The sequence below is a fragment of the Patagioenas fasciata genome, chromosome 1, assembly GCF_037038585.1.
Source record: "Patagioenas fasciata isolate bPatFas1 chromosome 1, bPatFas1.hap1, whole genome shotgun sequence".
Lineage (NCBI taxonomy): Eukaryota > Metazoa > Chordata > Aves > Columbiformes > Columbidae > Patagioenas > Patagioenas fasciata.
In genome coordinates this window covers 126,730,799-126,745,886 of record NC_092520.1, presented here as the reverse complement: position 1 = coordinate 126,745,886, position 15,088 = coordinate 126,730,799, and the positions used below count along the sequence as shown (strand labels likewise).

At 37.2% G+C, this 15,088-nt stretch overlaps 1 protein-coding gene across 4 annotated transcripts in view; it reads right to left on the bottom strand.

Moving 5' to 3' along the window:
- STXBP5L (syntaxin binding protein 5L) overlaps window positions 1–15,088 on the bottom strand; it is a 202,093-nt gene that overhangs the window by 24,495 nt on the left and 162,510 nt on the right. For all 4 annotated transcript variants that reach the window (XM_071814146.1, XM_065842427.2, XM_071814153.1 and 1 more), the window contains one exon: window positions 1,380–1,550. In XM_071814146.1, coding sequence (XP_071670247.1) covers window positions 1,380–1,550 — 171 coding nt within the window. The remainder of the gene's footprint in view (window positions 1–1,379; window positions 1,551–15,088) is intronic.

The window sequence follows — 15,088 nt, the reverse complement described above, 5'->3', positions numbered from 1 at the left end:
CACTAGTTACAAGGGTATTTGCACTAATTTGCATTAAAAAAAAAAAACAACAACAAAATTAGACACTCTGAGTGATAGAATTCTCCCTGTTCTGTCTCCATTAATGATCAAGAAAATCAGGGAGTACTAGTTTCTGCTCTAAAGAACTTCTGTGGTGCAGACGCCTTTCCAGGTGGGCAGATTAGGATACAAATGCTCCTTACAAGAGAGAGGGCTAAGGTCTAGGTGTTGTCCATTGACTCTCACTTATAGCATCACAGGGGCTTCGGGCCATGCTACAGCCCAGACAACATCCACAGGGAATCATAATCTCTTTGGCATTTGGGAAATAATTCTGCAACCTGATTAAAATTAAAACCTGGATTTTAATTTGAACAATTAACTATTTTATTATTAAAACATTAAACCCTATCATTTCTGTTGTTTAAATATTATTAGTATTTTGCCTATTACTAAAATTGAACACAACCAACACTACAGATCTATACCATTTATTTTGGTGCTATGCTTTTTCAGTTTTTGATAAACTGAAGCTTTTCTGCGTGGACAATGCATTGTCCTATTGCAGGAATGTGGGGAAGGTGGAAGCCAGGGAGACATGAGTCAAGGACACCAACAGCATAGTGGGAACACTATCAAGACTGAAGAAAAACACATCAGCTGAAAGCTTCTGCCTAGATGATCTGCAGTGAAATAGCCGGCACTGCCGAAATGAAAACTGACTTATTCTAAGTTTTAAGTGCAATGTGTTGCCACGACTGGTCCACTTTGTATCTCCCAGTTTTGTTGAAACTCTGCATTCAGGTAGATCAAGATTTGAAGACTTGTTTCAAGCATTAAAGCAAGAGACTTATTATAAATAGGGAAAAAAAAAAAAGATTAGATTATGGGCTATAGTTTACCATAAATGGTGGCCACGGATTGTGGAATTTATTATAAAGTCTTCAGTACCAATAAATAAATAAATGCGCATGTGCAAAGCCTGAGCTCACATTCTAAAAATATCTTACTCATTTTCAGGCTTGATAAGTAGAGACAATGAGAGTTTAAAACGTTAGTGCTACTAGCTGTCACAGTAACTGTACATAAGCTGCTATGAACAATCGCTTTTCCAGAACAAAGCACCCGGATCCATATAGGCGAGGGGATGGCTGTAAGAGTTGGACGAGGTTCAGCATACCGCATCCCTAGGCAGCACAGAGCTCAGGAGCAGGCTTGTTAGTAACAACACTAACACACAGGGGTTGTTCTACTTCTAAACAGTCAGCTGAAGGCAGCAGTTCAGAGCAGTGACTAGGACAAGGATCATGCTAAAGTTATTTGCTTTCACACCTGGTGAGGAATTCACAATACCTAGCAAAATATTCATTGCCACCCACCTTCTGTGGTGACTGGGAGAGAAATCTCCATGCAGGCTGCAGACTGTGCTTTTCTGAAGGGGGGCCGCCCAGGCCCCCGGCGGTTTGCCTTCGAGACGTCTGCACTGGAAAGTCGCTTTCCTGAACTGCAGCTCTGGGACGTGGGACTTGTACAGTGACCATTCACGTGATCTGGAAAGTGAACGCAAGAAGTGCTAAGTAAAGTGCCAGCTCCTGAAATTCAGGATGGAGGAGAGATGTACATTCTGGTATTAAAGAATGGGTTAAATCAAATCTGCTGAGAATAGCTACTTATTTGTTTCATCAGCCCAGCATGTATATGTAGGAATAACTCACCATATCTTTCAGGTATACTTGAAAAAACAAGGGACATAGAACTCGTACATGTTATTATAGCTCCAGATCCCACAGCATTTTGTTGACCTATCTGAAGAGGCAATTTATCAGGCTACTGCTGGTAACACTCATCCCTGACATTGTGTCTCCTAACAGATACCAAATAAATTTGAAAACTATCTTTCCTTTTTGCTCTCACAGAGAACTGCATGTGTCATTTACTACAGGGCAGGACTTAAAGCTAGATATCTTCCCCACCTGTCTCAAAGCTGCATGAGACAGGCATCTAACTGCCACTATTTGGGATAATTACAAAACTGGCCATAATATTGCCAAGTGTTTTTTTCTTTACATACCATATAGATTTGTTTTATTGCTAAGCAAACTGACTTCTGAACAACTGATTTGTCTGCCACAGATCTAAAGATGTGAGGTTGAGTCCTTGGACCCCTGCTAGAAGCTGTGGTCAATCAGCACAGCACGTTCTGCTGTCTGATAGGGTGAGAAACAAAACACAGCTGCTTGAAACTCTGTTCTTCCTTATGGGCAACCAGTCTTTAAATCACAACACTCCACTGATGCAAGCTCGACTATAAAACATTCATGTGATATTTTTCTTCCTCTCATGTTGGGTAAGACAATATGAGAAGAATTACTGAATATGATTTTCCCCTCAACATATGAAGGGTTACACACCCAGGTAATAACTGAATTATTTTTGGTCAGCAGATAATTCATACTTACTAAGTAAACTGCAGGTAATAAACATAATAAAAATTCAGATTTATGTATGTAGCACACTGAATATTTCTTTTCAAAAGAAGCTCGATGGAAGCTCAGTACTACAGGTACGACAAGCTCAGAGTTTCTGCCTTCATTTTAAATACAGCTTATTTATATCTGAGAATTAGTCTTTAAGATTCTGTATATAAGTATCATATTCCATTAACTCTTTGATTTGTATTATATCCAGGGAAAAAATGAATGTTAGTATACCAACAATAAATTTATTTATTGGTTACCATACCATGATAGCTCCACTGTACATGATGAAACACTATTTCTATATTCAGATGATAAAACAGATTCTATACTGAATACAGAATATAGTATATTATATATAGTCTTCCAAAGTGTAAGTCATGCCCTTTCCATGTGAAAGCGGTTCAGTCTTCATGACCAAAATTGAAAAGAATTGTTCAGAATTGTAAGTTAGAAAGCAATTTAGTATCTGTACTGCATAATGAGACAGGTCTGTAGGAGACACAACTTTCATGATTCTTATAATGTTTCTTAATACATAGCTATTAACTGAGCTAACAGCAGATATAAAACTGACGTGGATGATTCATTCAACTTATAGTTAGGTAATGTTCCAAAATATGCTGGAACTATTAATATAGTTCAATAGAAATTCCTTTGAGACAGGGGGCTTTGTTCAAGAGCACAGGCTGACTGTTCAGCCTCAGCAACAGACACATCCTCATCCAGCTGCTTCCTTTCTTCAAAATTCAGTTTGTGTGAAGGAGTTTCAGCATGATATCTAATTACCTCCAGGGGGATCCTAGGAAGTGGTGAGGAACATAACAGAGTAAAGAAGAATCATATTCTATAGAAACATCAAAAACTTTTGTGAGTCCCCTTCCCTGCACATTGTACAGAATGGGCACAATTCACCTAAATCCCTATTCACTATGCCAAATTTTAAGACAAATGCTGCTATGTTTCTCTTAGTATACTTGCTTGTCTCAGTTACCTTCAAAGGCCCAAATTAAACAACACCAACAAAAAAATCAATAGGATCTGGGCACCTAAATCCCTTTAGTTGCTCTGACAATGCCTTTCCAAATAAGCAAAGCCAGTACCTGTGTAGACAAAAAATCAGACCTCATCCTAGAAGCTGCAGCCATATCTCTTCTAGTACTGAAGCTGGTGAAAGTTCAGTGAGTGCTACAACAATGACTGGATTAGGGATTTTAGTGATCAGCTACACAATCTTCTGCATATTAACACTGTTCTTCTGATTAGATCTGATTATTTTTTAAATGTATACAACAAGAAGCAATGCAGTTCTTCAACCTCAGTAAAAGCAAAAAGACAATGTACAAAGGGTAATATAGTTATGGGAAGGACAACTTCAACATTTTTGCTGAGAAGCCAGTAAGAATCAAGCAGATAAAGACCGCCCAAATCTATGAGAAAATCCCATGTTTATTTAAAAATTATTTTCTCATGTTTTTTACAGTACAAGCTCAGTGATATAAAACGTTTCTAAAGAAAGGTTACGTACTATTTAAGAAATTGTTCCTTACCACATAGTCTGGAAAAAAATTGAAGCATGCAAGAAAAGTGATATGATAAAAATGATACTAGTTTCTTACAGTGTACTTTCTAAGGGACACTGTGAGGATGTCCATGCTACCACCCTTTGCCAAAATGACTGCAATGATTTACGAGCCGAGACCCGACTCACCTGATCCTCCTTTGCCATGACCAATGTCTTCCAATCATCCCAAAGAACACAGAGAGGAGCATTGTAAAAACCTGTTTTTTTTTCCCCAGCTTTGTTTGATTTGTAAGGAAGAACATCATCTTAACTTTTTTTCCTTGCTGGCTTACTGTTTTTGTCATGCAGTCACCAGGGCTTTTCTCATACCAGAAATATTAGTTGATACTGAGCACCAGCTGATATCAGAGACGTTAACACCGGCACATCAGAAGCAGAGAATGAATTGCTCTGTGCTGTTGATGCAATAGTGCAACACCTCCTAATTCTGTCTTTTTCTGAAGAAGGCAGACAATAGCTGCTTGGGGAGAAAGCACTGCACAGAAAGTCCCCTTCTCTTTCCTACCCTTTCCCACCACTGCATTTGCCGTCACCTCCTGTCCCTTCCCACAGGCCCATGTAGAAAATAAGAGATCTCATAACTGCACAAATGGCCTGAAGACCAGTCTCAGGTTTGCAAGTAAAATAACCAAAACTTGCGTACAAGTAGTGTGATCATTCATCAGCAAGAATATAGACTGACACCTTAAACTTTTAAGAAATTATTCCTAAAAGAAAATCCCTTACAAAGTCAGGATGATAATCTTCTCTTGGTGCAATTCTGTCAGCCAGGCAGGAGAGGAGGCGTGAGCGCTTGCAGAAGAGGGCAGTACAGATGTACTGTCAGCAAAATTGTATGTTTACCATCACGTCTTCGTCAGTTTGAAGAGGAGAGATTAATTGCACTATTGACATACTTCTAGTACATTTAGGTCCACACTAAGGGTATAAAATGCTGTCATTGGAATATACTGCCTGTGCAATATAATGCTATTCTTACTATGGTAATGAACTCCACTTGATCCTAATATCAGTTTTTTGAGAGGAGGGTGAAGAGATTTATTTTTCAGAGAAATAAAATACTATGAAGTGGCTGAACATGTTAAGTGTGCTGTCACTGACAGAGCCCCTTTCAGAACTAGTATTTTTGCCTGCAATTATGAACGATAAAACCAAAATACAAAATAAACACCATCCAAAAGACAAACACTAGGAATATAGTACTGTATGTCATAACAACACCTCTACATTATCATATCTGAAAAACCAAACCTGGCAGTGAAAAATCTAAAAATAAATCTAGCTTTGTTCTCTGACAACAGTGGGAAAATTTTGGACTACTTGGATCTAACTCTGCTCCTCATATTCCTGAGCTGAATTTCTAGTGATCGTAGAACACCACGCTACTGGACTGACTGCATCAAAACATACACAGCACTCAGTGTGCCTCAAGAGAATAATGTAACATAAACTGTTGCTATGCTTTGTGCAATAAGCAGGAGAACACAGACAGAAACCTTGATTTAATTCTGAAACACAAGCATGAAACATGATACACCCTGAGCTGCACAGAGGACAACACTTAAAGCAGAGTGGATGAGCCACAAGACCACATTGGATATCAACAATTATTCCTGGGCACCCCTTGTTAGTAACACTGCACCTGCATTTTCAAGATGGAAAAATCTGGCTTAAATACTTTGTTTTTGAAAATGATAAATTTCTCAAAGAGGTTAGACTGGAAACATTTTTTTAAGTTGAACATGACAAAAATAAAGCGTGACACATATGAGCTGGAGACTTTCTGAACAAAACTCTACCTTTCCATTTGAAATGAATAAACAAAATGTAAGATAATTGTAACAAAAGTGTTTGTAGTCTATTCTAATCAGATTCTTCAAAAGATTCTTTCCCTGATTAAAAAAAAAAATAAAAGAAAATGTTGGTTTTAACTAGAAGTAAGAATGTCTGAAATAATTGAGCTTGCACCACTTCATAGGGGCTAACATATAAATAACTTGCTTGCAAATACTCAATAGAAAAAGGCGCAGACATGGTCAAATACAACATTCCAAATATAATTAAGTTTACAAATAATTTTTATGCAGCAATCAAACAATTCTAAAAAAATCCAAATTTTTCCAAACTTGTTAACATTATGCATCGTAGGTTTTTGATAGACTTCATGTCAGGTTATTGTAATAAACAAACTCGTAACAGTTGTCCATTATTATTTTAATGTTGCAAAACCAGATTTCATAGTTGATAACTTCTGATTCAGAGTTCGTATTTATACTTCTTTTGTTATCACTTTGTTGTCAAAATAACTATACATGGAAAATTATTACTTTCTAAATACTCTGCTGCTTGTACATGTACACAGAGATCAGTTACTAAGACTTTGGATGTTGCTCTAAGTCCAAACAAGGTGACAGAACCACCTCTCTCATGCCCGAGCCTCTGGCTACAGGTGACAGTGTGTGTGAGAGCTCAATCCTCACCCAAGTCACTTACTGTAGAGAACCTCTGCATCCAGGTAGGTCTGGAAAATCTCTGTGTAGCCCCAGATTTTGACTGCTGGAGAGTATTACAACCTGAGAAGCGTACAGAGACCACCAAATGGAAGAATACTACATATATCTTTACACTGCTTGAAAGGAGTGGAAAATTTCCTACCTTTGAAAGTCCTCAGTAAGGAACTTTTCTTTAAGTAAAAACAGAGAACTTAGGAACAGTGAGTATCTATTACATTGTGAGCCTAACAGTTGCATATAATTTTGTTATTATCAACTCTTAAATGTATGATGATCTTTACTGCTTGTTTTGTTGTTTCAGCTAGCAAATTTTACTACTTTACCTTCGTGACTGTATCAGTTATAAACATTTTAGTTATGATATAATTTTGATAATTTTAAGCACTTACCTTTCTTTTAAACTACTTGCTTGTTAAACCTCCCATATAGATCAGTGTGTTTTGGCTTTTGCTTTTGTTTGTGTGTTTTTTTTTTTCTTTTTTTAATCTGGAAGCATTAAAAGTGAGAACACAGCCCCTTTTGTGCATTTGAAATAGAACCACACAGTACATGCCTATTATGCCGTAATAGTTGGGAATTAACCTACTGATGAGCTCTTGCTGCCTTTTTTTTTTTTTTTCCAGTTCTGGTTATTTGAACTGGCAGAGTGCTAATATACCCATGAAGATAGGTTCACTTTTAAACATGTTTGACCAAACCTTCTCTTATTTAATTAAGGAATAAACTGGTGCTGTCATACACCTGACCATCAGCAGATGAAAGAGACTTTGGTCTAGTAGTGTCCTAGCTACAGAATGCCAAAATCCAAACCTGAAAATGTGAAACTGCAGAGAGGCCAAATGCTTCAAAGCATTTCTGTAAAAGCGAAAGCCTTCAGTCCAACCCACAATACTTTTCATTTTAATAACGACCAAATTTGCGGCAAAAAAGGCAAACCCCATCCTCCACTGAATCAGCGAGAGCACAGACTGCAGCTCAAGTCCTGCGCTCAGTTTTGTGTTCTCCGTTACAAATAAAATATTGACATACAGGCAGGAGTTCAGCAGGGGTCCACCAAGCTGGTAAGGGAGTTGGCACACATGATGTAAAAGGAGAGGCTGAAAACCGTGGTGCGTTGGTGTTTTGTTTTGTTTTCTGACCTTAAGACGAGAAGACTCTGGGGAGACCTTATTTCTGTCTGCAACTAACTGATCTGAGTATATGGGGAAGACAGAGCCAGACACTACTCAGAGTTGCACAGTGATCAGATGAGAGGCACAGGACACAATCTGGAACGTGGGAAATTCTGCTTAGATATTAGGAAAAACCTTTTTACTTTGTGGATGATGAAATACTGGAAGAGGTCACTCAGAGAAGCTGTGGATCCCCTGTTCTTGGAGGCATTTGAGACTCAGCCGGACACTGCCCTGACCTACCTGGTCTATCTAGACCTGCTTTGAGCAGGGTGATGGCCTAGACAACCTCTAGAGGTCCCTTCCAACTTTAATTATGCTATGATTCTAACTATGCTAATTATGCTATGATTCTTAAGCAGACTTCAAATGATTCCTCATTTCAGCTGATATTTTCAGACTGAAAAGTAAACAGAAATTACTCTTTTGGAAGGAGACACGCACTGGACAGCACATAAAATCCTTTGCATGTAAAAATACCTATAATTTTCAATGTATATTGCTGAGTAAGTCAATAATAGGATTGTTAAAGTTCGATGTCTGAATTGCCTTTTCTAAAAATGTCAGACCAAGAAGGAAAGCAACTCATATAATTTCAAATCTTCTGAAATGTTCTTTGGCATTGTAAACAAAATTACAGACCAAGAGCCAGAAAAACTAGTACAGAATGCTCCACTTAATATCTATGAGTTTGTCCAATGCAGCAGTAAGCAAAAGCAGATTAAAAGCTTCGAAATTCTGCCAGTGCCTGATATCTGCTCTATACTACTTTGAAAGGGTAAACAAAGAATTGCTGTAACCCTTCTGCTCATCCTTAAAATAAAAATAAAGTATTTTTTTACAATATGTGGGTGACAGTTCCCTTGTGATGAACTACAAAGGCAATGGTGGATGATTTCATATTATAATTCTATTATGATATATATAAAACTTTAAGGAAAGAAAAGCATTCCACAAACCTTGTTCAAAATTGGCAAAATGGAATACAGGGTAATAACCAAAGCTCCTTTGTCTGACCCCTACAATTGTGTTTTATGAAGGCAAACTTCAGAATTAAAGTTTTGGGCCTCTGCATCCGAAGATATTTCTCAAATCCTTGAAAAAACTGAGCTTATTTGGTACTTCATTTAGTTTTTCACTGCTGTTTAAAATGTGAGACATTAACTCTGACCTGGTAAAGAAATCCTTCACTGCTTATAAATATCTGCAGAAAGTATAGGAAATTATATTCATCTTTTGAAGGTCACAGCTTAGCAAGAGGAAACAAAAGATGTCTGTCTCTATTTGCATTTTCTTTTGTTCTTTGACTAATAAAGTCTATGTGATAGCATAAATACATACAGTGAAGCCATCTGATCACAGAAATCAAATTAAAATTAGCAGTTACCAAGTATCTCCATCAATAGTTTGGACTTCTGTCTAGCTTCCTGTGATCACCTGGAAACTTTGTCAGCTTTTAATGAAATAGGCAGAAATACTTCCTAAAATAAAAATATGAGCTGATGCTTAAAGTGGCTGGTGGAGCAAAATTAGAAAACTCTTACATAAAAGCAGTTGTGTATGTCTGGATACATTCCAGATTCTCCACTTGATTAAATTAGATTAGGATTATCCCCATTATTCATTTCACTGCAACACTGCATGGAGATGTAGACGGTATTTTCAGGAAACTTTGAGAAGAGGTATTAGGTTCAAAAATAAAGATAATATCATTCAGAGCTGCCTCTGAAGGATAATAGGGAAACTGAGCAGTACATGCAGTGTTACATCTTCCTTCTGGGCAACTCAAATTAACATTGGGTTACTATGAACTGCAGGAGATAAAACTATCAAAAAGTTTCAATATATCCACACATATGGCATATTCTCACATTTCTGTGTGGAGATATGGCATCCAGAGGTGACAAGTTTAGCAAAGATAGATAATAATGACTACATCAGAATAAAATGATGCTGAGGCCAACTAAATTATGAGTCACACAAGGGTCAAAATGGAGTCCCAAAGTACATTTAAGTCATGAAAATCCTGACAAGGTTTAACTAGAACACCTTCAGTTATCAGATCACACATTATTCCCTCAAATGCTAACAAACCACTCCCCAAGTAATTCTCAGTACTGCCAGCGCTTCCACCTGAAGCAGATTTAACTTCTATTTAACCTCTACTATTACAATTCAAAGCAATGTGAAAGCAAGGGCACTACATGAGCCAGATCCTAAGAAGGGAGCAGAACTGTAAGCTGCCAAGTGCTAATGTATTTCCCAATTAGCTGCAGTGGGTGCTGAGAGTAGGTGATGTATCAGCACTCTATGAAAAGCTACAAGCCAGAGCCAACGGGCTGGATGTACATTATCTTGTCATTCGAAAATAGTGACCTGAATATCTTTAAAAGAAGTGTGGGCCAGAGAATATTGTTATTCCCTGGATATTCAGGCTATGGGTGCAATCTTAGGCAACAGCCAAACAGCATCTCTTAGAGCTCTGTCAGTGTATCCAGGACATTTTAGGAGCAGAAGTACATGAAATGCAGACATTATTCTTCACGTTTTTCAGGAACTCTCATTTAAATTTAGCTCCTTACACAAAGAAAGAGAAGCTTTTTATGGCCTTTTGTCAAACTAAGCAAGCCACAGTTCAGCACAGTTTTAATGGCTAGAATAATTAACAGGAATCTTCTGCCCTTCTAAGACAGTCAAAAAGGAGTACTGAAACAAGTTTTTTCATTTTGTTTCAGGTTTATGTTTTTAAACCTTCCCCTGTAGTTGCTTAGCCATCAGTATCTGCCAGCTTATACACTGAATGCTGCTTCCATATGCTTGATCCTTAGCCATCCACCAGGCTTCTTGGTAACAGGGGTAGGGAGTACCTGACAGCTGTGGCATTAACAACAAACAGAGTGCTTAAGAGGGAAGTTGATAATACTTCTTGCTGTGAGTGAAGCTTTTGAAATTAATGGAGTTCCACTAGTTTCTGCATGATTTCGAAATAGACCTTCTTAGACCTATTTTTAGTCTATATTTGTTCTACCTTATTAAAAATAATGAGTACAGGTAAACAGAGGAATGGTAGAAACACCACTGGTTTGAAATCAAAATCACAGTCAGGATTATGCATTCCATTAATCTTCAAACTTCCCTACATATGCCATGCATTTAAGAAGGATCATCATGTTCCTAAGCTCCTAGGTTGAATTTGTTAAACTTTCACAGCTTTCATTTTGTACATAGTTGTCCTGCTTCCTAGGAGAACTGAACTAAGGGTTTTTTTTCTTAGTTTTATTTTGTTTGTTTATTTAAAACAAACAAGACAAACTCCCAAACCAACCAAACAAAAAAACAACCACAAATCTCCCTTCAATTTATCAATATATTCTAGACAATGCTTACAATATTGTCCGGCTTCCAGCATGATTACAGGAAAGCTGACAGCAAGACAGTTTTTTTTTTTCTCTAATATGCAACTCTCTGTATTATACAGTAAAGATGTTACACTTCGAGTTACTTTGATTCGTTTCTTGCATTTCTAAAAACCTATAAATCCAGTCTTTTACACATTCAATTTATCTTTTTCTTCTGTTATGATTCAGGATCTAAATCTATTTTGTCCTAAGTGTCCTTCAAGAATATATATGAATTATTAACTATTAACTAATATATAATAATTATTAATAATATTATATAAATAATACAAGAAGTCTCATCTGCAGAATATGGACTTCTGCCTTAGGTCCTACTATATGGCTATTTTGATACTTTAACTATTCATGTACCCTCTTAATAATTGCCCATTTATTCAGTGATAAATATTTATTTTACAGGTCTATAGCTGGTTATATCACTCCTTCTACCTTTTTTGATTATTATGAGTTTTACAGTATTCCACTCCCCATTTTATTTTGGTGGATTCCTACATTCCTAATTTCTCAAACATCACTGTTCGTGATGGAGTAAGTTATTTCAACTAAATCACTCTGTTTGCTGAAGTCTGCAGAGTCTGGATTGACTTTCCCAATAATTTTTCAACATTTATTTACTTAATCTTTATCAAGAGCTATTAGCAGTTTTCTAAGTTCCTCAGTCATTTATAATGTGGAAGACATATTTATTCCCCCAACTTTTGCCTTGGGAAACAGCTGCATTATGCAAGGATGTGATCCAACTTTAATTTCTATCTCTAGAAAGACACTCAAAGTAATGAGGCATGGCTACATGTTTTTTCAGTCATCTTACAAGAGAAACTTCCCATGAGAGAAAAACTAGAAATGCCTTGAGACTGAGAATATTCAACAAGAATTAAAAAAATCTTTTAAAAAAACCACATTCCATCCCAAATGCCATGACCAATCCCCTTTACACCGATATTGAAGAGAGCATGATCTGTCCCAAACAGTTTAACATTATGAAAGGTGCTAAATTTTCATCTTAGGTTTTTTGAGAAGAAATTTCTGCTCGCACTATGCATTTCCACTAAAATATTAAAGAGGAATTGAGAAAAAGCTTACAGCAAACTGTGCACTTAACAGTCGGCTGAGGTAAGTCTCGTGAAGAGAGGTGAGACACAAGCGACTGATTTCTGATCTGACTTCTCGGAAGTTCAAAGATGCCATAAAATATAGATGTTCAGCTGTCATCACTGTTGTGGCACGGAATTTGTACATCAAATAAAGAAAATAGACTAGCGCATGCACTGGGTGTTATAGGCAGAGATAAACAACACTGACAACCAGTTATAATGGCTCAAATGTTTAAAAAGTTCTGAAGCATTTTCATAATAAAGTATTACACACGCAGTGTGTAACGACTGGCAAAATATGTCCACATGAAATAAATGAATATTAAGCAAAATGCTGAGAGCTGCCAACAGAACTGTATGGGTTAATAGGTGGTTTTTAGAAAGCCTTTTCAGACAAAGCCTCCAAGGTTACTGTGTTATCTCATGAATCAGTTGGTAAAATGTTTTGCCAATGAATGTAAGGAAGTTTAAAGCTGTTGGCTTTTGCCTACCGTACCAAGATCAGTCTTAAGATCTGTTGGCAGACTTAACTTTCTTGATCCTTTAACTGAAACAACAGAAAAAGGAGAAAGGCAGTTGTTAATAAGTAAGAAAGAAAAGGGAGTGAGGGAAAACAACATGCCATCTTCTGGTTAATACCATGTTGCAAATTTGTAGCACTTTTTAAAATCAGCATATAAAGGCAGAATTATGGTTTAAATATTTTCATGTACACCATTCAGCAAAATAAATGTAACTGAACAAAGAAGCATTGGATGAAACATTACTCCAGCTCTCAAGAAGTGAATGGTGCTCTACACAGCTTTGGCTGTGTGCTGCAATATCTTACCTTGTGATAACAGGAATGATAAAAAACAAACAAACCACAAGTGAGATTAAGGCAAATATTGCAAATGCTGGTTATGCAGCATATCGGAAATACTGAAACACCTGGAAACCAATTTAATAAGAGGGTGCAATGAAATTGTGACTTCTGATGACGTCATACCTTAAGATATCATTTGAAAAAGAGAGGGCGTATTGTACAGGTAATGGACACAGAATACACTATTGTAATAGTATGGAAAGGAAGACATTGCACAGAAACAAAATACAGCAGCTTCAGGATACCAGATATCTAGACATCAAAATATTGTACTCAATTTACTCAAGATTTAATTATCTGTTGTGTTCCAATAATGCAACAAAACTATGATTTTGCTTCTGTTCAAAAATGTTTTCGTTTCCTTACACATGAGCACATTTTTAAACAATGAACACCAGAAAACTGAAATGAAGCATGTCTTGTAGCAGTCAAAATGGCATTAAATTTTATGCCTTAAGAAATCTTTTATTAATTATTGAGAAGACTTAATTTCCAATTTGATTATTTCATTTTGCATTCATTCAGTATTTTTTCACATTTTTTTCTGGCTTTTACCCCTTACTCATACCATCTGTTACTAGAAGTGAACCATGAAGTATTTGTCAGCCAACTATTATACTTCTAAAGAAAGCCCCACATGGTAAGTATTACAGCTAGAGGAACAGTGGGAGATATTAATATAAGGAACATGCCCTTTGTAATTTCTGTTTAATAAGCTTTTAGGTCAGAAGGTTGCCCAGAACAGCCACTTACCATTTCAAGCCACAGAGCCCCTGTAAAGAAATTCTGTTGCATTGTTTTGCAGTGTCATAATCTACAAAGCCTGCAATGTGGCAGAAAAACATTTCAGCTAGCACCTGTGTTGGATGTTTTTCTTCCTTTTTTCAGGGAAATGCAGGAGAGCCCTTCAGGCTCTTGAGCAACATTTTGTTAACAGTAGAACCAGCATAGCCCTCCCAGTAACCAATTTCTAGCTCTCACTTTAACTGGATGCTTTAGGACAAGGAGGAGAGATCTCTTCAGATAATTCCAGCATCAAAATATACATCACTAGCACTACTACATGAAAAGTCTCTCATTTGGATATCAATTGTTAGGCTCCTATATCCATTTTAGGCACTCTCATGAAGGGTAGCTTGATTTTCAGAACAGCCTTTTATAAACATTTCATTTATCTGAGCAGCTGTGATACACTCTTTCAAGCTGTGAATGGAAGGATACTGCTCCAGAAAAAACAGTGCTGTGCTATAGAGAAAGAAGCACACTTGGCATATAATCTCCTTTAAAGGAAAGTGTGACATCTGTCCCAACCAGCCATCTGAAAAGGATTACCAATTCCTAAGGAAGGCTGTAAGACACTTCATTAACAAACTGGGATCTAGATTAGGATATCTAGGAGTTGGACTCAATGATCCTTGTGAGTGCCTTCCAACTCAGGACATTCTATTATTTCAGAGCTATAAAAACTAGCTGCATTTGACACCAAGGAGTTTCATCAGTGCTGTCATCATGGAGGCTTTGAGCTTTGCAAATTGGTGGTTTAACCTCTTCTATTTCTATGTTACAGGTGTTTCTGTATAACAGGAAATATATGTATTGTGTTATACACGACAGCTGTTCCAAAAGTGTGGTATATATGTCTGGTCTGCAAGACTGCAGAAATAGCTTTGTGTGCAGGCTCATATAGCACATGCAAAGTTTGCACTTTCTGACTCCTCTGAAGGAATCTAAACGGGCTTGATTTGGGAGCTGTCACAGCTGTGCATAAACAATACAGACATACCATCCTGAAGGCTGCAAACTAACAGCTGCAGGATGCTGAAGGGACTGAGGATCAGAAAGAGGAGAATACAGTTGATAAGTCGGTTTATGGGTACAGGGATAGAGCATGGGACATGGTGAGTAGGAGGCTAAAAGACAAAGGAGATGCACAGCATGAGGAAATGAAGGAACAGAAGTCGAG